Source organism: Parambassis ranga, chromosome 15 (assembly GCF_900634625.1).
Source record: "Parambassis ranga chromosome 15, fParRan2.1, whole genome shotgun sequence".
NCBI classification, from domain to species: Eukaryota; Metazoa; Chordata; class Actinopteri; family Ambassidae; genus Parambassis; species Parambassis ranga.
This window is the reverse complement of record NC_041035.1, coordinates 4,563,598-4,590,078: the sequence shown is the minus strand read 5'-3', so window position 1 is coordinate 4,590,078 and position 26,481 is coordinate 4,563,598. Positions and strand designations below refer to the sequence as shown.

The 26,481-nt window shown below is 41.3% G+C and overlaps 1 protein-coding gene across 1 annotated transcript in view; it reads left to right on the top strand.

Moving 5' to 3' along the window:
* Window positions 1–945: 945 nt before the first annotated feature.
* Window positions 946–26,481, top strand: part of nrg3a (neuregulin 3a) — a 270,445-nt gene continuing 244,909 nt past the window's right edge. Inside the window, exon 1 of the mRNA XM_028424101.1 lies at window positions 946–1,712. Within this exon, the coding sequence (XP_028279902.1) occupies window positions 995–1,712 (718 nt within the window). The 5' untranslated portion in view covers window positions 946–994. The remainder of the gene's footprint in view (window positions 1,713–26,481) is intronic.

The following is a 26,481-nucleotide window of genomic DNA, read 5'->3' as shown; positions in this document are numbered from 1 at the left end:
TTTTTCTACCCCCCTCTCTCCCCACCTCCTTCTCTCTCTCCCTCTCTCTCTCTCTGTCCTCATCTGAAGTGCTTCTTTTTGACTGGATCTGGAAAATGAATGGGATTCTAGTGCTTTATGTTTTAGTCTCTCATAAAGGAAGTAAAGTGGCTTCGGATCCAAAGGAGTGATAAATATTGACAGAAAAAAAGGAGAGACTGACGAGACAGTGGATAGTCGTAGAAGAGTGTTGGAACAGACACAGAAGCACTAGATCTCCTTGCTCTCATCTTTTAGTTACGAAAAAGACAGATTTTGGGATCGGCAGGACGCTGACTCTGCTGGAACAGACAGCATCGGGGAAGGTTTTTTTTGGTTCTGCACAGGGTGGGGAAGCAACTGGACCCACCCTTCAAGTTTCACTCTTTGATCAGACGTCTCTGTCCCACTGTGGATTGTACATGGAGGGGACGTATTTGCATGATAGGTAAAAGTAGTTTCTGGATTTTTCGCTGCGATGGCATCCGAACCCTGATGCCATGGATTTCTCTCATGCACAGATGTAAAGGCGTTTCTTCCCACCCATCTCTCCTTCCCGTCTCTCTTTCTTCCTGTTAGAGGTACCACTTTTTTCTCTCTTCTCGCTTTACCCCTCCTGTGAACATTCTTGGAGTTTGCTGTTGTCTTCAGTTGGACACTGCAGGACTTAAAAAAAACGCAGACTAATCAGGCGATTATCCATCTACGCCAGCTCTACTGTTTCCCACTGGGTGTCTCTGAGTGTGAGTGCGTGTGCTTGTGTGTCTTTGATTGTGTGTCTGCATGTATCTCCTGCACCCCTCCCCTTCTTTCCATCCTCGGAATACATATTTGTGTACGTGTTGTTAAGAGCTCGACCCTGTGGGGTGATTATTTTCCCATTTCTTTGCCATTCTTTTGTATTTAATCAATGTCCTGCATTGTCAGGAACCTTTCTGCCATGTGTGACCGATGCCTATCGCAGGGTTAACCCTCAATGAGCCATAAAGGACGGCAGGGAAGGATGAGCGAGTGTTCTGGGGCAGCTGCATCTGGGGCAGTGATCCTGGAGGAACCTGAAGGTTCAGGGACTTCTGGGGCCCGTGGTGAAGGCCAGGCCCAGGATCAGGGTCCCCTTCGTTGTGCAGTTTGGCCTCGCCAGCAGACATGGCTGTGTGTGGTCCCATTACTTATTGGTTTCATCGGCCTTGGATTGAGCCTGATGCTTCTGAAATGGATTGTAGTTGGAACAGTGCGGGATTATGTGCCAACAGACCTGGTGGATGCAAATCGAATAGGCCAAGATCCTATCTTCCTGTCCAAGCCAAGCGGGATTCCCAAAGGTCCTGACACTACCACTACTACGACTACTCCTACAGTCGATGGTGGTAACCCCACACCTAGGACTGTAACCGTGGCAAAAGGTAGAACTCGCACTACCACTACCACCACTACTACAAACCCTAGAGGGGGCGGAGCTTCAGGTAGTCAAGTAACTCCTCGGAATCCTGGAAGTCGCAATGGACGTGGAGGTTTTACAACGACCACTGCCGCTGCACGGACAACTTTTGTAATCGGAGCTGCCACCTCTAGCTCCTCTCCGTCCAATCCGACAGTACTCCATGACTCAACGCAGATGTGGACAGCGGAACATACTACTACAGAGACGGTCTCGACCACGCTCACCACGCGCACACACGGCCACCGCAAAACACGTAAGTCTTTCCTACTCTTTCTGACTCCAAACTTTGAAGTATATCTGCTGTGAGTTGTGTGCTAAAAGATTTCTCTGCTTCTTAAAGCTAAGAAAGTGGAGAACTCATAGTTTTTTTTGGATCATTTGGTTGGTGATTGACATGTATTGTCACACTGTACATTTGACACCCCTGTAGGCTAAATATCTCAGAAGATTGATCAATAGTACTGATTGGCTGTGCAGGACTCATAATCAATCTCTCTGCTGTTTCTTTGCTATATCATAATTTGGATGCATGGGAAGCAGCAAAAGACACTTTCTCTAGTTTTGTGTGGAATGAAGTAATAGAGTAAGTAGGTTGATAACACCTCATAGAATGGATGATTAAGGTCAATATACTGTCCTTTGACACAGTATAGTAACATTCAACTAGGGATAATACCTTGATGTTAGCACCATAATAAACGCTCTAACGAAGGGTGACTTAACAATAAAAGGTGTTGTGCTTACCTGGAACCTTAAAGCTATATTCATATAAGTGTCTTCTACTACAATCAAATGCAGCGTTTAGAGTTGTGTTCCTAACCTTTGAAGGTTTCCCTCGACACACGAATGTGCTCATTAATGAATGCTGATTCTTTTTGTGTTTTTAGCATCTCTGTCCTTGACTCAAGTCATGCTAATGCTCATGCTATTGATTGCTGCTACAGGGGATTTTCTTGCAGCAATCAATGATACACACACACACACATACAGAGAGCTTCTTCCATGATAAATCTCTCTGCTCTCAAAATGGTGTCACATTATGTGCCGGACCTCCCTTTTGCTTGTGATTTTCATGCCTCTGATCCTGGACAGTTTTGGAGTCACAGGAGTGGCTTTAAATTACCAGTGTGACCTCATGCATGGACAGATCTCTGAGTCTGCAAGAGGTGTGTGAGTGTGTGTGTGTCTGTTGGGGGGGGGGCTGACAAATCAACATGCATTTTATGAAAGGCTCAACTATTCTTACATTTTAATCATATATTTGCATTGCCATTATATACTACATTATCCAGGTTAATGTCACGGTACAGAGCAATTAGTTGTCATGCATAATATACAACAATTACGTATACCTTATCTTGAATTAACTATGCACTATGAATTAATTAGCAGTGACCTGAATGGCCCTGTGATGGCATTTAAGCTGGTTGCTATTCACCCCCTCGGTATGCGTATGAGAATGTGACATGATGGCCACCATTTATTAAATTATTGATAATTACAGTACAGCAGTCATATATTCAATAATTGATAAGAACTAAATCAAAACCAGTCCACCTGCTTTGGCTTGTGTTGGCTTGACTGCAAAAAGTGCAGGCTTCTTTTGTGTCCACGATAATGAAAACGTCCCAAGATTACACCAGAGACCAGGGAACGTTCCCTCTGGTAATTAGAAAGACAGGGGCTGGGAAAAAAATGTGTATCCTTTCATTACCAGGAGAAAAAAAATGGGGGGCAATTTATCATCGCCCATTCATTTATTAATTAACCATTAAAAAAAAAGAATGCCATTTCTCCAGCAAGTGCCCATGAAAACCATTAAGCCTTGTTGATAGATATCCTAGGGAAAATGTCGGTCCTTCTTTAGCTCGCCATTGAAAGTTCTGCCACGACTTGTTCGATAATCCTAAACACCCTTCACCCTCCCAACCCCTCTATTCCACCGCCCACATGCTGCTTTGATTTGAAAAGGCCATCATTTTCACATTAACTATCCATTATGAGGAAATGTGTTATGTGGTATTACTGAATTGCCCGCGTTGGCTCGTGCTCAGAAGCTGAGAGAATTTAAAAGTATCACAGGCCAGCTGGGTGCTCTTATCAATGCCGTCCCTGTCTTTGTAGGTCACAAAATTAAGAGTGACATAGATTTTTATCTCACACTGGGATGTGGCGCTGTCACTGGTCTGCTAAGTGAGCAAAGCAATGTGTTGCAGCTTCATGCTCATCCAAATTCCAGCCAGGATCCCAGAGTAAATTGATTTAAAGTGCTGCATTTACTTGATGCCTGGTTTGTGCAAAGCATGATGATGAAGACAGCAAAATGAGTATTATTGTTGGTCTCCTGTCTCACACAGTACAGTTGTATGTTGTTTTCAGTGCTTAAACAAAATGAAAGGCACATTTACCCCACAATCCCCCTGTGTGCCTTGCAGCTCTTTTGACATTCTAGCTTGTCTAACTGTCAAAAAGTCAACATCTGACAGCAACAGGAAGATATGATAGTTGTCTTACTTCTAGTAAATGTCACTTTGCAAGGATGATTGGCATATCTAAATCTGTCGGATCTCACTGAATCCTAAACTATAACTGTGTTGTCAGCCTCAGAATAAAGCAAGAGGGCCTGGGAAAAGACGATACCAGAATAGGGAGCCAAGTGACCTCTGCGATACAGGGCAAAATGTCAAATGATGCCTCAGCAATGAAGGGAGAGAATGAACTGCAAATCACACTATAAAGCTGTGGTCTGTAATGCAGTGTTGCTGCAGTGAAACAGAAGTTTAATACAAATATGACAAGAGGATTTACTCAACTCTCAGAATAGGCTTTAGTGACCATATTTGAGAAAAGTATGCGGACACCAGGCCACCATTATGTGTTTAATGGCCTAACACACAGCATTATCATCTAAATTCACATTATATACTCCACAGCTCAAACAATTAGTCAATAATAAAAGAATATGTTGATTGATCATTATGATTTTTCCACCTTCAGAACTAAGACCAGACAAGCTTTATGCTGAAGTTGCACAAGGTGTCCATTTACTTTGGGGAAATATGACTTCTCCAGAAGAGCAGTGATAAATCTGTCAGTGATGCCACATGCCATTTATTATACACGCCTAACTATATAAGTTCATATAAGTTCAAAAAGATCCATCATCTGCAAAGTATCTTAAATTATTGAAGCATGTCATATAATGAAAAAGAAACTGTAAGTGATCAGTAAGTCCCTAGAAAGGTTTATTCACTGATGAGAAGACACTGCAGCTGTATTTGTTGTATTATATGTATAAGAGTACAAAGGAGACCAAAGCCACCGCAGATTTTTTAATATTCATTATAATGTGTTTGTCAGGAGCTTCAGAAGATGCTCCGGTGCAGTCTGCAGTCTCTGTGTCCAAGCCACTCTGCAGGATTAGGTTTCAGTCAGACAGTGGCTCTGAAACCTAAATCCAGATTAACAACCCATCACCGTGACTGTGGAAACACCAGAATTACATCAGCCCACCTATCAGTCACTCACTCACACACACACACACACACACACTCTCTGCACAGACTTACAAACAGCAACCTGACTGCTGAAGGATTGTTTTGATGTATGGTGTGTGGCAGGATGTTTTTCATTAGGGTGACGTGTTTAAGGCAGTGTTTTCTTCAAGGGTACCGCAACGAGGCCTAAGGAAACAGTTTGTTGCTTTCAGTAACAAGAGTATACTGCAGAATGGTGGTATCTTTTTAATGTTTATGAGCAAGCAGCAACCGTTAGGATGTGATAAAAACGTGAATTGCCACTAGAGGCTGGCTGTAAAAGTGAGTCAATCAATACACTTATAAGTTAAACCTCACACATTTGATTGACAGGTGAGTGATGTTGCAAGTTACTAGCTCCGCCCATTTTTGGATTACCCAAAAGTGACGAGAAGTCACCACAACTTCCAAGCCATGACCACATTCCAATATACAAAGTACTAAACAATTTGTATGCCCGTATATGCAGATTGAAAGTGTTGTCCCTGTTTAGATGATCACAAAATAACCACTGTCAACCATCTCATTCATTCATCCTTCAAGATTTAGCTCTTTTGATTAATTAGTGTTAGGCGTAGTGACATAAAACTGGTACTGAAAGTACCAGGATGTACAACAACACCAATGCTTTTCTGGCTTTTATGAGCTCTTGTCAGTTTTCTTCAAATATTGCGAGCAGAAAGGGTTCCATTGTCTGCATGCAATCATATGTATGACATCTGTTCTAAAATACTGAATCCATCCAAGGCAATCTGTGGATGACATCCATCTGTATGTACAAACAGACACGTGACTCAGCACAAGATGTCTAAAACCCCACATATGAGCCTTCTCTCACCCACTGCACTTTGGGTAATCCTCACTATATGGGCTATGACACCTCAGATGGCAATGTGACAAAGTGCTGACCGTCTGGGGTTCAGCAGTAACATGAGGTATATTCACTTAGAGAAAAACGTATTGCTCATTCAATCTAATACATTAACCTAAAATGAACATTGGATTTCATCACCTCTGGCCAGCATTGATGGCATCAGTGTACATGTTTGTGTTGCAGTAATCATCTCATCGGGAGAGATTTTAGGTTTTACACCAGATTTTCAGGGTTTTAAACCAGATTGCAGAGTTCACAATCTTTGCACTTGGATTAGTTTGGCGGAAGCTGCTTACTAACAAGTTCCCAGTGGGATTTGTTTCCCTGTGTATTTACAGTATGCGTTCACACGGTGCCCATTCACACGTACAGAACATATCCATTCACAGCGACAGCTTATATCTAAGTGTATTCAATGCATGTGTGAATGAGAAGAGAAATCAAGTCTGATTGCAAGATTATTTTTTCTCCTTTAGGACACAATAACAGCTATTGAGGAAATCATACAACAGAAATATGGCATTGTTAAATTGTGACACTTGATATCCATGCTGTGGGTGTAAGAAATGTGCCTTATGGTAGATACATCTAGACAGGCTTTAAAGTGATTTCTCAAGAGAGATCAATGATCCTATGCTCATTATTGTGGCATTCACAATAAAGAACCTTTAAATCTACATAATTCATGTACACATATGAGAGAATTCTAACACTGGCATCACATATTTCAGGTTGATATTCAACTTGGCATCTCAGTGTGACTCCAATCCATCCAAATAGTAAATTACATGTGCTCTCCTTATGTCCGTGTGAAGATAACATATAACCATTTGTACATCAAAGCAGTTTTTTTAAAATCAACTATACTTCTGCCAGTCTGCTTCAGAGCTGACCACTAACCGGAAACATCAAAAAAGCTGTCATCTCATCCTGTTTGGAGTCTTTGATTTAAAGCTTAGCGTCACTTCGATTCATTCTGATGAAATGTCTTGCAGGGGGGAAGAGCGTTGAAATTTTAATGATGCGAAAGAGAAACATGTTCAATATGTAGTGGAAAGTGTAAATAATTGAGGATGGCCCTTTCGTGAATTATCACATGCTGAGTTAATTCCCTGTCTATAAGAAAAGAAGAATTTTTCCCATCTCACACACACACAAAATTTTATCACTGCCAAGGTTCTCCATCTGCCTCTCTCTCTCTCCACCTTCCCCCACCCTTTTCTCGAGCACATCTATCAGCTGTGTCCGGATGATGATGAAGTACAAAGTGGTAAAATGCTTGCCGCTAACTTCAGAGGAGCTTTTAATAATTAATTCAGGTTTAAGCTGCCTTGATTAGATGAGGTTTGCACCATTTTATTGGAGCCAGTGGCGGGGAAGGTAACGGCTGACGAGATGCAAGAGAAGTTAATTCCTTTTCTGGGATTCACCTGCCCCTGCGTTGCCTCTCTAGAGGAATGTGCCACCTGCTAGCTAAAGCGCTCCGATGTTCCCCGTTCTCTGAGGTGTTTGGCTCTGACTGCTGATGGGAGACACAAACGCTAATGTTGCTAAAGTTGAACATTTTTTATGTTCATTACTAGGATGTTGTCCTGTAGTGACATAAACATTTTAAAGATGAATTCCTTTGCTTGCTTGGCATTTAACGGGCCATTGTCCTGAATAAATTAATTATCCTATGTGATGTTACTACATGATTGTATATTATGCAAAGTAACTGATCTATAAATTACTTGTAGAAAATTGGTGTGATGCAAATGAACTCCAAAGACCTTATAGAATATAAGATACACATATTGCTTTCAGGGAGTTAATAAATAAGGGATGTTTTCAAAGACCCCTCTTCCACTTGCCTCCCCTTCTTCTTTCCCATGGCCCATCTTCACCGCTCTCTCTTATTAGATCTGTCAGCCGGCCTACAGCAGCAAACCGTTTAACACAAGTAAACAAATAAATGGTACACAGTTATGAGTTCAAGCACAGCCAACAGCAGCTAGTTATCTTACAGGAAGGAGCGTAGACGGAGCGAAAACTCCACAGCTGACCTGCAGATGCCCCAGAAAAATTGCATCATCCGTGGCAATACGTAAAATAGCATTTGTGTGTGTGTGTCTTCATGATATCGTGCACAAAACAGAGTTGCTGTTGGCATACAGATGGTTTACACAAAACAAAAAAGTTCATAAACAAAATGTGTAGGACTTTGGCTCAATTGCAATCACACAGGGGATATTTGTCAACTGTCATATGTGGACATTAACTTTAGGTCATATGGCCAAGTGACAGAGTTTGACCTCTTGTTTGCTTCAAGCATAAAAAAAAAAATCACCAGTGATTAAACGGTCTGAAGGAAAGTCTCTCTCCCTGCCTTCTGCTCATTATGCTGCTGGCACCTGGCAGTAAACAATGCCATTAGCGAAGATAAAATGCTTAGATAGTAATAATTTAACCTCGCTGTACACAGAGCTAGCGGGGAGCCCTACAGTGCAGGCCAGAGATGCTTTCAAATTTCTTTCATTGGCTGAGACATGTGTCTGCTTTCTCACGTCTCTCGCTGCCTGTCTCTCAAGGTCAGCTTGTCTGATTCACATTATCGTTACCCCTGCTGCTGCTGCTGGTGTTTGACTGGACACTGTAGAATGTCATTAAAAATACATAAAAACAGCATTGTTTAAGCTCAGAAGTATATAAAAGTACAAAAACCACCTATGCATAAATGTAAAATATTTCAATGTAAATATAGCACATTGAACAAAGGCTCAAGTCTGTGTTTTTATTACATAATGAACTGGGAGAAATGCCATGTTTATTATGTGTTTAGAACCACAGTGTGGTTTGATATGGGACCTAATGTAACATAAAGAATTTGAATACTTCCTTTGCTGACCAAGTATAGGTTTAAAGACTGCAGTTTGTGTGAATTATTTTTCAAAATAAAAGCCTTAAAGCCTAAAGATCACCGTGTGCTGATGCTCATTAATCCTTACATCCTCCCTCTTAGGTTGGTTATAGATTGTGATTCTGTGTGCATCCCACGTGTCAGCATGTGCATTACATGAGCCACCTTAGCCCATCTTCTGTGCCTGTATTGTATTGATCTCACTGTGATTGTATCCTGGTCTGTTGCCACTCAGCAGTTTTAGCAGGCGGGCCCCGGCCTGCATATGGGCGTGGGTTCTGATTATCCCGAGCTCGCTGCATTTTGCCGCGGTTATTTTTAGCTTCAAAGATTGTTGCCAGCTTCACTCAGGGAGTCTGCGTGGAGCTGGCTTTTCTGGTGGAGGCCTCGGAGCTGACAGCACTGAAGGAAATAGAACAGAGAGGCACAGAGGAGACGGTGGAGACAGCGACTTTAGTGTCACTGGAAGAAGGTTTTATTTTTGAAACATTACAGTTAGGGAGGATTTAGGATGTTAAGGTCAGTGAAAAATTATTTCCTGTGTTGTGCTTGTTTGTTTTGGGGAAGGCTGCCATTGTACTGTATCTTATTATGCTAAGTAACAGCAACTGGAGACCTCAATAATAGCAGCCTAAAGATGTAGGAGGCTATTTTCCTGGAAATCAGAGCTGTTAACCGCACATTCTTTATTATGTTACTATGCTGGAGGTTTCCCGAGGTAACAGGAAGCTTTGCAGAAGGTCACTTTCACCTTGATAACAGGCACACCTCACTCACACATGCACACGCACGCACTCGCCTAGTGTCATATGCTAGACGTAGGCCTCTCTCCATTCTGTCCTTGGAGCAGATGGTTACATCATTTCTCTTTTGGAGCCTGACAGGAAGCATGTGTTTGTGTGTTAGTCTAGACGCTTTCAACAGGGCTTAAAATTCACTATTCTGTCAACATGGTTCCACATTTCTGCCCTTCAAAAGAGAGTTATTTTCATTAGCAATGTTTCGTTTAATCTTTTGAGATACGGATGCAGGAAAAGTCCACCAGAGCAGTTCAATGATGTGACCAACAAACTGCTTATCCATAAGCAAATATACATATTTCTGCCTCTCTGACCGCTCCTGACACAGACAGAGGAACTGGTGGGTTGTCTGTCTGCCTCATTTCCATTGTACAACAACATGTGTATGAATGGGGGGGGGGGGGGGGGGGGGGGGGGGGGGATAGTGGGATAGGATACATACAGTGAGGCTGCATGGAAGGAGAATTGGCTGGATCAAGGCTGCTCATCCATCTAGCGACAGTGAGCTCTCCCTTCATTCTCCCTCTCTATCTTCTCCTCTCGGCCCACTCAGTTCATTTACATTTACATTACACCCAGCTGGAGTTGATTTGGTGGTGGGTGATAGATGGCTTGGTTCTGATGCTGTTTATAGAAATGGGCTCAGGGGGCTAGCAGTGTCAGCTGTTTGCAAGGTGGCGAGTGCAGTCTGATACAATATGGTTTCCTTGTTAGCAATTAAATTGCTAGACGTTGCAGTTGCCCATCTGCAGGGACGTGAGGGTTTAACGTCTGCCGCTTGTCACGGTAACTAGCTAGTTAAAGTCTAAACAGCTGCAAAATGACCTTGAGATGGACCCGATTTGCTGCTTTCCTATAGTTTCAACATCTCTTATAATAACATTCAATATGAATATAAAACACAACAGGGCTTATGCAAGCCATAAATGTAATTAAAATAATAAGAAAATGTTTGTAATTTGCACAGATTTGGTGTGTGAAGGCCACACAAGGTTCAGCCAAGCCAGATTAATGTCACTGGGTACAACTGTGATGTAAGCTTACCCTGTAGAAACCAATGCTATGTCATGCCACATGGTCATTCATGCTTTAAAAAAAATCACATCCCTCGTATTCCTGCTCAGATCAGCCACCAGTATGCAGGTATGATCAGCACAGCCACACAACAGTGCTGGTAAACACACGGGCTCTCTTTCTACACAGCTCAGGTTCTCCTAACAAATTTAGCCATTATTGACTAGTCAGCTTGTAAAGTGGGTACATATTGCAGCTACCTCAGTGCACACCAGACCAGACAACACACATCCTCACACACCAGAGAGAGAGAGAGAGATGCTAAAATAGGTGTGCATTTCTTTATTCGTCAAGTAAATGAAGACAAAGGAGCAGGGAAGATGCAGCGCGACACACTGTGAGGACGTGTTAATAAAAGGAAACGGTGTGAACGGAGAGGGAAGCAGACCAAAACAATCCATCAATTCATTCCTTTTTTTTTTTTAGATCTACTTTTCTTTGTATGGGTTTGCAGGAGGTTGATGCATGTCCCAGCATGCACTCTGTGTGAGAGAGAGGGTGCACACACCCACAGGCAGCTCCCCAGGCTGCCACAAGAGTAACACACAAAAAGGAGTCTTTCACTCTTTATTAAATAGACTCTAGAGGCAAGTTTGAGCTTCTGGTTGACAGATTTGGACTGAGGTGCACCCAAAAAAATTAAATAAAAAATACTCTGAAATGTTTTTTTTCTGCTTGAGTACAAATATTCATATCCCCCTCAGGATAATGTGAACATCTTATCATCTAAGCTACATGCAAAGATTCCTACTAACCTCAGCAAGAAAAAATTGTGATGCTCGTTAATTTTCACAGAGCTCCTTGAGCCGTTAATGTTATTTAAATTAACACGTGTGCATGCGCAGCCATCTGAAGGGGGTCTAAAGTTCAGCAACGATTGTGGTTTTTTTGATATGTACTAATTATATGTGATGGGAAAGTCAGATGTTTTCATCCCAACCTCCTCACACTCTTTTTCTTTAAGAATCCCAGTGTATAGCACGCTCCTAATTGTTAGCTGAAAGTACACTGCGCACTGCATAATCATCCAATTTGCATGTAATGTAATTCCCACACTGGCAGAGCCGACGTGCAACATCATTGGAAGATGACGTCGGAGCGAGCTGGCTGACCCAGAAACGTCATAATTATCTCATGTTACTCTGACCAACAACATCGTGGCTGCTCTACCTTGACAGCGTTCTGTGCATCATGCTGCGTGCATTCAGTTGCACAATGCCTTTGTGAATACAGCTGATCGTTATTTAATAGTTCTTTTTTTCCAATATATAAAGAGTAATTTATCCAATTAGTGCAGAATCCAATTTGGTTGTGCTTCATTCTTGCGGAGATGAACACATCAGAGTCGAGAGCTGTCAACACGCCATCCGCCACTTGTCAGTAGTGACTGATGTCCAATGCCAGTTCTCCTCTCTATCCTACCCCCCACCCCCTTGCTGTGTGTCTGTGCGCACACACACATACACACACATGCTGACAGCTGGGGCGTCACACTCCTGGCTTTGTGCCCTGAGAAGAACACAGAGGAAGACGGACAGGCAGGAGCTGTCAGCGAGGACGCAGGGACATGGAGTCAGCTTCTCACTTCATATAATGAACCACATGTGAAGCATCATCACGGCTCCAATTAGATTGGATGACAATTATCCCAGTGCAAGTCACTCATCCTAATCAGGGTGTGATTTTTTTTGCTGGTATCAGTGCCTGCTTTCCCACATTTGAATTCTTTTACAAAACAGTTGGGTTAAGGAGGGTAAACATCCAAAAACTGGAAGTTGTTTTGTGACTTCATCCTCATCATGAAAACCTGCTAATTAGATTTTAGATTTCACAATATTATTGATACAAATGGGCATCTATGATGAGATCACAATAGTCATTGCATGGAAATCTCTATTATCCCTCTCAGTACTTCAGATAACATCCATTCCTTCTTCTGTCTTTCTCTTAATTATCCTTCTCTTTCTACTTTTACATTTCTCGTTCTTCTGACATGTGTAAGAAGGAAGAGGAGATTAAACTGAACCACGAATGACCTACATGGACGACAGCTCCGTCTTTCTCATCCATTAGTGCTTCCCTTTTGACATTTGGCGGCTTGGCTCGGCACTAGCGCCGCACGCTGTATACGCTCGCCTATATAATATGTATTATGTGTTTGAAAGTACATTGAGTAAACGTACTAGCTGGCCTTTTAAATTTTGCACTGACACCGCAACATTAATAATAAATACCCTCTCTCTCTACGGCGTAGACACTGACGGTGTTCTGTGTGGTTACGCTTGAGTTGAGAGAACATATATGATAACCTTTTGAGTCATTTGTAATAATGTACTTTATTCTTTGGAGAATAGAGATCAGGGCTTTAACCAGTGTTCCAGCAGTCATACTAACATGTTGTTAATGAATCCATTATTGAATTAGAAAAAAAAAGGAGCTACTGCTAATTTCTTGCTACATTCCACCCAGATTTAAAGTAATCAGGTTTGGTCTAAAATGCCTACCGGCTCACTGGCACACACGTCACAGTGTACAGAGGGACCATTAACCTCCTGCACAGGGCTTCAATGGGATTAATGTGACTTCGACAGTGACCCTGTTCTCCGCCTGTCTCTATCCTCCTCTGCCTCTCTCTCTCTCTCTCTCTCTCGCCCCTCCTCCTCCTCCTCTTCATCTCGTTCTTCTGTTGTTTAATCAAGAGAAGTTACAGCAGCACGTTACAGATGATTATTTTGTCTTCTGCCCACGCAAAATCTGCACAAACTCCGCCTAACGCTATAGGTGAGCGACACGTTTCGGCAGCTGATTCCCGCTTTCTCTGTGTCCTCGTTAGTCCCTCAAATGGATTGCTGCCATTTCATCACAGCTATTGATGCAATTTGAAACAGCAGGCTTATTGCCATTGATGTTAGGCTGAGAATCACATAAACCTGATTGGTACTGTTTGGAGTAATGGCTTTAATTGCCTTCCATCCTGATGCAAACAGACAAATTGGATGCAAGCAGTGCTGCTATTAAAAGAACATAATGATGTGTTGTTGTGATCATTTCTAGAACCATTTGTGATGAAATATGAAACTGTCGGCTTTATCATGCAAGTGGGTTTTCTACCAGAAACCTATCAATACTGGTGCGGACAATGTGGCACGTAAACAATACGTATCGACTCTTGCGATAAATCAAACGTTTTCTGAACAATATGGAGCATGGTGGTCATGCAGAGCAAGGCGCTTTACATTAAGCTAACTGGCTTCAGCTCTTTCATCCATAATACATATATGAGAAGCCAGGCTAACATACAAGCCCTTCAAACTAAATCATACAATAAATTATCAATTTTGTCATCTTTAATAAATCATGACGAGACCTGCTATCACTTTTTTACATGCTATATCCACACGACTGCATTAGCATGCTGCTACATAGTTTTTTACTCGAAGTACGTTGTAAATGTATAAACGCTTTGTGCACACAGACTTTTTTTTTCATGACAGCCAGCATGAATTTTAAACAAATGCTTTTTAAATGGAACTCCCTGCATTTGAAATGATCCCATATTTTAATTGTATTGTTGCACATTCTTTTTCACAGCTTATGCAGTCATGAGATGAATGTGGTATGTTACGATATTTAGTTCAGCTTACAATATAAATCATCTCCCTTATTTACCCCTGTCTTCCTCCTCTTTCTATCCTCTGCCATTAGAAAAAAAAAGGGGAAATGTCATCTTGTTGGTTGGAACTTACTCTGATGCTCATTAGAGTACCAGATACCCTCTGGCAACCAACATCCAAACACACATTAACCTTTACAGAAATGCTTTTTTTCTCGCCATTCTCCTCCTGCTCTCTTCTCTTTTTCTTGCTGAGACTTTAATTTGTTGGATCGTTCTCTTCTTGATCTCTCTCTCTCTCTCCACATCCTATTTGGCACCAGACTTTGGGCAACAGATGTGTTGATATATAGCTGGTATGCCAAGGCTCGGGTCAGTTTTGAGGAGCTGTTGCTCCCTTTGGGACAAAGTGGGGGTAGAGAAATGTATTTTCTTTTTTTCTATATGAAAGGTCAAAGAAGACAGGAATACTTAAGTAGACAGGTGTCAGACCGCATCCTATTAGCGTCTTCTAGCTTAGCTAACATTTGCACACCATCTCCATCCATCCAGTTTTGGGCTACAGACTGCAGTGCGTGAGAACGAGACAGCTAATATTTGTCTTTGATTTCTGCAGGGTGTGTTGGCAACTTATTGCTTGTGTATTTTAGCTCTGCCGCTTTAATTGGACCAAACTCCCAGTCGGACTCAGTTCATCCAGGGGAGAAAAAAAAACATTTTTTTTTTAAATTTATAAATTTATAGGTGTGTCCAAAGCATTAAAAAACTTGCAAAACAGGTATTGCTGTGGGATTAATGTTTTTTAAAGCCTTTGGGCAACCCCTGATGAGAGAGCTACAATTTTAAGCCCCGTGCAGCCGGATTACTACAATGAGTCCTGGTGAAGTCATGATCCTGTGACAGCCAGGGAGAGAGGCTCATTGAAGTGAGAGTCTCAGAAATGTATAAGATACTTTAAATATATACTTTGTCGCCTGTCTTCCTGAAAAAAAAACAATCTCAGCACATCCTACCTGCAGGCTGAGCAAGCAACTTTTTTTTTCCCCTCAACCAATAAAAGTGATCAGATTGCATAAACTGATTAAATAAATGTGAGATGAAAATAAAATTCCTACATTTTCCCAAGGTTGCTTGTTCTGTGCACAACCATGCAGCATCATAGGTCCAGGCAATACCACCAGGAGAATAATGCTATGCTTAACGGGGCAGCTCGCTGCAATCTGGCATAAGGGGTCCGGTTTGGGGGCCACTGAATCCCTGTTTTTTGCAGATGATGTGGTCCTGCTGTCCTCACCATGCCAAGACCTCCAGCTCTCACTGGAGCTAAGCACAAAGCGGTGGGATAAAAATCACTGCCTTGAATACCAGAAGCCATGGTCCTAAGCCAGAAAACGAAAGAATGCCCTCTCAGGATTGGGGACAAGTTACTGCCTTAAGTAGAGGAGTTCAAATATCTCTGGGTCTTGTCATGAGTCAGTGAAAAAGGGAGCAGGAGATTGACAGGCGGGTTGGGGCTGGCATTCGCAGTAATGAGGGATCTATTCAGGTCTGTTGTGGTGAAGAAAGAGCTGATAAAACTGAATGGAGGTCCCCAGCGGACAGGGTGAGGAGCTCAGTCGTCTGGGATTCTACACTCCTGTGTACAATCGCTGCTCCTCCACATTGAGAGGAGCCAGTTGAGGTGATAACAAGAGTATTATTCATATAATAAAAAAAACAATAATAATAATATTGTTTACAAGTTTCTTTTTGCAAAGTCATTGTTTATACCGGTTGAGTTTCATTGAGGCCGATGATTGAAATGGGCTAATTAACAACCTGTCTCTATGAACCAATTCAGGGTATGCCAGAAGCAATTTAACAAATGTCTAAAATACTACAGTATGTGCAACCTATTTACAAGAGTAAATTGTCAACTCGCCTGAAGGAATTAGGATTTAATTACAAGGTAAACAGGTTGTATGTGTGCTTTAGCTGACTTTAAATGTGAGAGGGAGCAATGTGAAGGGTGCTCTCAGAGTACTTCGGAGGTGATTTTCCTTCAGCCTATCTCGCTAATGCGCCGCTGTGTGTTCCTGTCACCGTGAGCAGCTCTGTTTCTTCAGGTGCTGTCACTTCTTGGTGTTTGGCAAATATTTCATCCCAGCGTCTCTCTCTCTCTCTCACACACACACACAGTCTTTGCAGCTTATTTCAGCCCCCAGTCTGACTGTCTGTCAGCTTAACCCTGTGAATCAGACTGGGGCAGTTCTGTTTGGTTTTGCCTCACATGTGCAGCCCTACTTTACTTTTGAAGGAAAAGTTAGACTAATCAGGTCTATGTAAAATATGTGTTGTTATCAATCTGTCAATTTTGCTGCTTAAAACTTGACCATCATTGTTTATGTTTCCCTTTAACATTAAAAATATTGTATATAAAGATAGAAGACATGACAGCTAAGGCCAAAACTTCTGGCTTGAAGTCTTGTTTGCCCCCTGGTGGCTGCAATGGGAACACAGTGCTGTAATTGCGAAGCACTATTGTTTCCTCTCTGTTTAGACTGTTAAAAACGTTGATGCTGCCCTGCAGTCACTGCTGCAGACTGACATCATGTCATCAAGTCATGCTGCATTAGCTGCTATCACTTCACTGTAATCATAGACATATGGATGACTATCAGCTGGATTATGTCTAAAGAAATGTTAAAGGTTGCCCAGAGAAGACAGGTTTGTGTATTTCTTTTTTTTCCCTTCACATTCTGTCCTTTCCTCTCTCCTCAGTCTCCTCCTTTGACACCACCCCACATCCCCTTATTCATTTGTCTCTCAGCCTGCTGCTTGGGGAGATGAAGCTGTTGCAGCAGGCTCTAATGACATAAAATCCACTAGACGAGCTCCCTGGCCCTCCCTCCCTCCCCACTTCTCATCTCCTCTCTCTTCTGTCTGCTGGCTTTTGATCCCCCACCACCACCTGGGCGTGGCAGACTTCTCCTTCCCACCCGTACTTCCCGCAGTGAGAAGACCGAGGGGGCCCTAGGATTGATGGATAGCCAGTCCTCAGGCCCTTCCCCTTCCACTCCCAGACCGCTCTGCACTCATTGCTTTCCCGGGGCTCGGATTTGCTGGTAATGGCTTGAAACATGATATGAGTGTAACCCAGTGTTTGCCGAGGGAGAGGGAAGGAGTCCCCTAGCCAGCCAGAGTAAAGCTCCAATCTGACAGGCTAAAGCAGGCTGGGTTTCTGTTGCGGACGAGCGCTGATTCACAATGTAGAAAACCCTGTGAGTGGGGCAGGGAGAACCAGGAATCATGGGACATTTAAACAAAAAGATTTGACATAGTAGTAGATACTATAATCCCACAATTACAAGCAGCTTTAGCAACTTCCATAACAAAACATTTGTTGTTTTCATTAATCTCAAAACCTGCTAAGATAACAATGTAGCGCATGATTCTGCATTTCCATGGCCTATTTTATAAAGCATAAAATATCCATTTCTTCCAGACACAGCCACATTTGCTTAAAAAAGAAGGCTATGCGTAAACTCAAAACATGAAAGGCTGATATTTCATACCTCTCATAGCACAAACAAATTTTCCCCATGTTTCCTTAGCTGTGCTACACGCTTCCTCCTTGTTATAATACCCACATCCCCCCCCCCCCCCCCTTCTCTGTCAGGTTCGAGGGGGCTCAACAGCAGCTCTGCTCCTAGCAGAGGCAAAGGAATAAATAAATGAGCGAAAGGTTTGTTAAGGAGGTTGAGCAAGAGCGGGCGGACGAGTGGAGCTGAAGTAGGGGATCAGTTGGAAAGTGGCTGTTTGTTCAACAGAACGCTGACAAAGAGAAGCAAATTGGCGACGAGTGCACTGATATCTCTAACTGTGTGTGTGCGTCATAGATTATAAACCAAGATGGACTCTCTGGCATCTTAGAAAAAATATGTATTTTGCATCTCAGGACCACTTTATACATTTCCCCATGCCTTGGGAAAAAATTAATATTCTCCCCTATGTCTTGTTATAATACAAATCGTTCAAGATTCTTCTATATTGATTCCTGGAGTAGTTTCTAAGGCTTTACAGTCGTCATTTGAATTATACATGACTTATATTATCACATCCCATCTAAATCCACATACTGTAAGCTGTATCTCCTGAATCTCGCACACTGCTAATCCATATTAGCAAACCATTAATGGCTGATGCTAGATCATATACTGATCTGGCCCGTGTTACCTAATCACAAGCATCTGTTTCCAGGATATTGCACAGTCATGCCTGATAAGGTTGAATACAGGGCTTCTGCTGACTCCTGGCTCAGAACGTATCGACACTTTTACATGTGCATTCAGTCTTTCTTATGCTTGCTTCTTAGGGCGCGCACATGTTGGTTAAACAGATGCAGATGCGCGTGCGCGCTAGCACATGTTTGTGTGACACGGGCCAGAAGCTCCTCCAGCGTCATTTGAATCTGCACTAAGAGGCTTAACATGAGCGGCCACTTGCCTCGGCAGAACAGGGTCAGATCAAACCGAATGGAGGTCTCCAGCGGAGCACATCTGTTCCTCTCTCTCTCTCGCTCCTGCGACACATCTGTACTGCTGTGCTCCTTCAGGGGGAGCACAGCAAAGATTGCATAAAACTGGACATCTGGGTCAGAAAAGTGCAAATGCAGAAGTGCATGCACTATTTGTAATGCTATGTGGGCACAATGAATATGTAACTCGTACTCGATTTAAAATATTCCCAGAATATGTATAGATTGCTGCAGGAATGAATCCTATAACAGAGACATGTTAGCATTTTAGCACTTCCAGTTCGCTTCGAATGGGTTTTTTGAATGTTTTTATGGTTAAGACGCCTGCCATGACATCTGTGTTTCACACAAGCTCACAAGATTTAGGGGGACCTCACTCACCAATGACCTCACTGAAGCCTCTTAAAAAAGGTAATTTAATATTTATTTATTTAGTTTACAAAACATGTATGATATGTTTTTGATGTTACTTTCTGCATTAATCTAAAAACCAATGGATAGATCTCTTTGGCCTTTTGTTAAAGAGTTAAATCATCCCAGCTATACACTCTCTACACAACGCACTAGGGTCTAATATTTAGCTCACAAAGCTCCACTTAAAGATATTTGCACCACAACATGTGCTCAAGTAGTTCAAGCCAAATACAACACTTCAAAATCTGGAGCAAACAAAAGAAACATTTGTTTAACACAAACATTCTATGTGGGGTAGACATTTTGTAATCAGTTGGTAAATTAATAATTAAATCACACACTTGACAGTTTTATGCTACCATGTCCAATTTCCTCAAATTTCAGCTTAAAGTTAGCATCACTGCCATCTTTAAACATCCTATGTTGCCTAGACTGGCGTCGATATTGGCCCGTTCCAGCAGCTACGCGGTCGAATAAATTATATTTTCGTTGCACATGGATGATATTAACATCATCCCTGGGGGTGCCGATCTCCTCACAGCTGGCGGCATGAGGCTAAATAAACACCACAGCAGACAGCATGTACAGCTACACATTTGTTGTGGCGAATGTGCTGTATATAGCCATAAGAATAAGATGGGACACACAGAGGTGCATGATGGGACAATCCCATATGATACACTCTTAATGGATGTACAGTATGTGCAGCTGTAGATACTGCTTTTCCTATGATGTGAGTGCAGCATATACAGTCGAAAAGCCTTCAGATTTGTCTTTTTAAAGACATAAGCCTGTATTTATTCTTAGTATATGTACTTATTCTTAATGCATATGCATTGGGAAAAAAAAAACAAACAAGATCATTAAATCTCTCGTCATATTGTCCCCCAGGTGTATCCGTTTTTCACATCCTGTAAAATCATAAGTACACAGCCCTCATTTGGGCAAATGGGACAGATCTACAGGGTCTCAATTAGTGGGCAAAGTTTGCATTTGCAGTCCCACTTTGTGTTTCAGGTTTAGAAATCAGGTGTATTTTTAGCATCTTTTACAACTAAGTGCTGCATGTTCATTCCCAGTGTGCTCCCCACACATAATTGTGATGAAGAGCTGAAGAAATATAGGTAATAGAAGTATACATTATAATAATATTAATCAGGTTTAGAGCTTTTAAACCTCTAAGGGAATATTTCAAAATAAAATCATTCATGAACTGCATTTTTTTTGCACATGTTTGTAATTTAGGCGTGCTCGCCCTTTAATGGAGGATAAATGTTTAATTTTATTAACACCACAGTCCAACAGCTACGTTTAAAAATCTTAAGCAATCATCCGCTTTATTGAGATTGATAGTAACATGGACGACTGAGCAGCAGTGAAGCATGCCAGGTGCAGGTCTATCAATCAAATCTGAGAGCGCTTAAAGACATGTCTCCTGAACCAAATGGCTGGTTTTGTTTTGCCAAAAGAGCGTTTAAAAGTTTTATCAGTCACCACCACATGATGTCAATTTAAATCATCCTGATGCTTTTGTATTTACAGTTTTGGGGGGTGTGTGACCATAGGCTGGCTTACTGTTTGTATCCGTGTACATGATAGTGAGTAGTTTGATGTATTTGAACTCAGTTTGTTCTTGTGGGACAATTTATCACGTATGCTGGCTTCCCAGGGTGAGGAACACACAAATCTCTCCCCACCTCCCTGCAGGATTCAGTTGTGGGCTAACTGTCCAAATGTCCAGGATTTATGGGGTGTAAAATATCTTGAGGGCTCCACAGCGCATCACTTCTGCCAGATATTGCAGCAGGGGCACAGCAATTCCTTAATAAAGGAGAACACAAACAAACTCCAACACAGGTTTTGAGCAGCAGATAAACACAACAGCACGAACCCCTGCACACACTTAGATAAAAAAACATACTGACACAACAAAGCTGCAAAATAGATGTGTTTCCTAGTCAGTACTCTTCAGCGGTTGATGCTGTGGGATTACAGCTGTCACTGTTCCTCTGACTTTTATCAGCAGCAGCAGCAGCAGAGCAACCAGGCAGAGTGGGGTCTAATTAGTGACAACACCTGCGTGGATTTAACACAGGTGTGGAAGGCAGCTTTTGTCAAGAAGTAGTTGAAAAACTGGAAGAAACCAGCCACACCAGAAGTTTCAGTATAGCACTGGAAATATACTAAAATGAAAACACTACCGTAATATTTTAAAAATGTAACATTACCTATTGTGCAGATGACATTGTTTATACATATTCAGCTAGATATTATTATAAGTAATTACAAAATTAAGTTTATTTATTACCTTAAATCAGACGACAAAACGACATGAAAACGAAGACTTTTCCTTTTGATGGTGCCTTTTGTTTACACATAAACGGCGATTTTGCTTCTGAATACGATTATTTCTAAAAACTTTAAAAGTGGAGATTTAAGAAAATCCTGCATTCGCATTTGAATGTGAACTGACAAAAAATGAGGAAACCTGAGTTTTCAGCAATCTGTGCATCAAAAGTGCAACTTTTTCTTGTGTAGTACGGCTGCCAGAGTATAGTCTAATAATGGAAGCATTCCAGGTAGCACTAGCATTTCTGTTGGTGCAAGCACTTTTTACGTGTTTGCATTTGCAGAAGAGCAGAGAAATGTTAAGTCTTAAGGGTCAGCAATTTTGGAACAACTGACACACTGGCTTCTGATTGGCTTGCAGGGCTTTCTCCTTCTTCCTACACTGCCACCCACAGGCCTGGCGTAGTCATGACGAATCTTTTCTTTAAACTATGATGTGTTCATGATGTTATTTTAGAAAATGGAGGAAAGGAAATATTTGTTTATCAAATGTGTAAATGTAGCCTCAATGTTATCAACAAAAGCATGACTTGCAGCATTGCTAATACTTGAATTGTGTTGTGTGGCCGTGTCAGCTTGACCCGCTTCAAATCCACATCACTGAAATCCTAAAAAAACAAGGCGATACATTAATTTTATTTTGTAGTTTTTGGAACAACCGCTGCAGAATAAGCTACATGAATTCATAATGCTAAAGGTAGATTGTGCACAAGCACATCAGCCTTTACACTGCAATGATAAAAACACCTTGTTGGGACTGTAATTATCCTTCTGAGGCTTTCACGGAATGGAAAACATTCACTAAATTACATGGTTTGCTCTATAAAAGCAATCTGATTGTACTCCTTTCTATTTTTTCCCATTTTTGTTTAGTTTTGTCTGACAATACTATCAGCACAATACTATTTCTATTCATTATAACATTAGGGTATGTTGTCCATATTCAAAACAAGAAGCGACCTATATGTATGCCTAATGATGGCTACTACACATATAGGAGTAAAAACATCAATATGTTTAATGTCTGTTATGAGAATATGCCTGCTGGCTTCCTATCTGCTTTGTTTTCTTCATTCAACCTTTATGAAAGGTTAAATTCTTGTATTTAGGATCAGGGGGAGGAGAAAACAATGCAATAAAATCAAAAGAAGAATAAAATGAATACCTGAGCAGAGAGAGATAGCACAAGACCTCCTGTGCCCCTCAGCTTCCACTCAATATTATGCATTCTTATTCTTTTGCTCACTGGCATCTCTTCAAAAGTGTGTGAGTGCAACATGTGTGTGACTAATAACATCCTCATCCTTGGCAGGGCCTCTCTGAGAGCACAGCAACCCACAGAGATATATTTTTTTTTAGAGAAAGGCATAAAGACGAAGAAAAAAAAATACAGAACTCTCCACACTCCCAACTGTACTGGAGCTCCTTCTGAGGGTGCGAGACACCGCCGAGAGGTACAAGGGAGCATAGTCAATAGTCTGCGTTTGCCAGAAGGCAGAGAAAAGAGCCTCTGTTGAATATAGCAACATTTATTTATTTATTTAAAAATGGTTAAAAAAAAAACGAAAAAGAAAAAGAAAAAAGAAACAGGTTCTCTGCTCTATCAAAATAAAAGCCCAAACATACTGATACAGTTTTTTGTCTTGTCTTGTTAAACTGAAAAAAATCTGCCAATGGGAATATTCTCACTTGTTTCCAAAAAAAAAAAAAATGACAGCAAGTGAAATTGGAAAGACACTTAAAAGCTAGCAAATTCTTTTGGTCTTTCTTATCAAGTAATATTTCTAATCAGTAAAGGTAAAATTAATTCTTATGACAGACATAACAGAATATTACCATTACTGGATTGTTTTATAGCCATTCATGTTATTTTGTCCAACCCCGCGCATACCGTATTCCAGCAGCTATAGGCATGAGAGCATATAAGGACGCGCTGCGTGTTTTCATGGCCGAGCATGTTTTGACAGCGTACTAGTGTCTAAATAGCTATTTGATGTTTACAGACTTGGTCTGGCATGATGGATTTTTCCAAAATGCCAAACCCTGTTCTCATCTCCAGCTCTCGGAGAGCTAAAGCAAACCTTCAAAGGAGTTGGAAGATTTCACTGACTGACTGGCCTCGAGGTGGAACACAGCTGGGATGAAGTGTAGAGAGCAGACATACTTAGACATGCCAGCAGAATATTCTTTCTCTCTGTCTGAGACATTTGAAGTTATCTGAAGGATTTTAGTTGAATAAAAAAACATCAATACAAGATGAGTTGTTTTTAAAGCACAATTGCGCACATAAATCATTTCATGATTTATAAAATAAAACAGTCCTAATTTTGTTTCAGAGAGACAGTAAAAACTGGAGAAGTTCTGCCCTCGCTATAGCAACCGTAGAGCCAATGACACAACTGCTGGTTCAGGCACCAAGTGAAGCCACTTTTATCATGATGCGCTGTGCTATAATTACATACTTGTGTTTACTGACTGGAAGGGTAATTAAATCTGTATAGGAACGATAAGTTATAAAACTAGCAATTTTACAACCTCATGCAAAGCAGCGACAGGAACTGCAGAGTCAAAGTTGATGTACACAGCAGGCACCGTCAGGAGCCTTTCCATGCAGAGCTGCAATTCTGTCAGAACAAAAGTAGGCCAGCCTCTCTGAATGGAGGCGGAACTCTGAGGTGCTGAGGTATGTGTCTGTGAAAACAAAAATACAGCAGTCTCTAAACACCCTCAATGTAGGTTCCTGGAGTTGAATAAATTCCAATGTATTGTCCAGGGAGCAGACTTTGGAGAGCAGGATGGGTGGGAGGACCAGTCTGTTTTTAGTCCAGTCTGTTGCTGGCTTTAAAATATGAAATACCACAAAGGTATTATGCGTGGCTAGCTGGTTAGCATGTTAACCTCGGAAAGATTTCTAAAAACTGCAGTTCCTCTTGCAGCCAGTGGGAACTGTCTCCATAGGTGAGTCAATCCCCAATGGTTGATGTTTACATAATCTCTTGTTTTAGTAATATTAAGACTTCCAATTTGCATAATGGGTGTTATTCCTTTGAGTGACAAGCAGGTGCTGACTTAGACTGCAATTATCCTGCTTCCACCTCCACCTCTTTACCTGTAATTAAATCAACTGTGGGTTTAGGTTGACAGATGCTGCCAGCCGACATGGTGTTGGTCAAAATGGAATCCATGCAAATAACAAAGGTTACTGCTCGTGGCTAGCCTATTAGCATGCTAATGCAGCAGATTTATCTGATCATAACACTTCTCCTATCTGCACAAAGCTGCTTTGACATTATCCTAATCACCACAGTGACAAAGTCCAAGAGAATTTATAAACCTTTGACTCCCACTGTTTACACAAATATCACCACTTCATGGAAACCATACTGCATCTATGCCCCCAAGTACTTCAGGCACACTGCATATATTGGAGCAGAATTATATATATATATATATATATATATATATATATATATATATATATATAATAAAGAAACTCACAGATATTCAGAGTTTTAATATATATATATAAAAACTCTGAATATCTGTGAGTTTCTTTATTTAGACTGAACTTGCACAAAGCACTATGGTAACAGAGACATTCTCCTGAGGAACTATATTTATGGGATGCTGCTATGGGAAACTGAGAAGTAAAACAGAGAGAGTGGTTATCTTAGTGATGGATGAAATGAATCACTGATGCAGAGAGATGAAGAGAGTGACAAAAAGACAAGAAGAAAGAGTCTGTTTTTGGACAAACACCAATCATCTGGGGAAAAAGGCTTAAACCTAAAAAAAAAGTAAAACAACGTAACTCAGAAAGCAATTTGTAGACAATGATGGATTGCGGACTGGGTTTCTCTGTCCAGTTTGTGAAAAATGTCCTCACATTTAGTCTATTAACAAAAACCTCATGGTTTTAAGGTGCATGTCAATCTGCAGACAATGACCGCAGTGTGAGAACGGTGGCATGGAGGGCTATATGTCACGCAGCAGAGAGAAGTTAAAGAGGAGGAGGAGAAGAAGGTGAAACCTTTTAAAGTTTCTTACCTTGTTACCGCTGTGTAGCATCACACCCCTCTGACAGACACACAAGTTCAACTCTGCATATATTTATATCCTTATAACCCAGTTTGGCAGACAGGTTTTTCTGACAAAATATTTGTAGCTACTTTCAACATTTTAAGTGTCTACATAAAAATCAGTCTATTTAATTCAAATGATTCTGTAAACTGCTGAGAAAAAAAAACATGTTTATTTATTTCTTAGTATGGCACAGTGAGGTTAATCCAGGGTTTACGTAATTTCTCTCACATCGTTTTGCTCAGTGGGGAATAATTATGCAATGCTGCGTGTGTGTTTATGCTATCGGTTTCCACATCTCTACATGACTGATGGCACACTATGAAGCCTAACGTGAGACTGTGTCAGTTTAAAATAAACAAGTGATGTTTGGCAGCACAAAATTCGCAGGTCATTTAAGGCTGTTAAACTACGAGGGGGAAAACTTATAAACTAGCTGCTAATGCTACTCCTGGATTACACTGGAAGTACACCAACTCATCCCAGCTGAAGACAAGGTGCCAGTATTGGAAATGTCCAATTTTAGTTTCCATGGAAACTGGTCAAAACATTACCCAGGAAATGGCTGTGCGTCTCTGCTATTGTTGACAGAGTAGTATATGTCACACACACATCCCATTATCGACATCGACAGGACTCATTGACAGCTACCCAACTTTATTGGCAGCAAGCTGCGGCGCTGTGTGTTCACTAGTCTGTACTCCTACATTTGAACTTTTAACCACACGTACGTTCTATACCAAACCCTGTCGGACACCTTTGTATAATAACCATTAAGATTTTTAGCAATTTGTGCTATTTGGAAACCCTTCGTTTTTATGTGGTATATTAAAGGCATTATTATTGTTTTTGGGGTGTATTAAATGC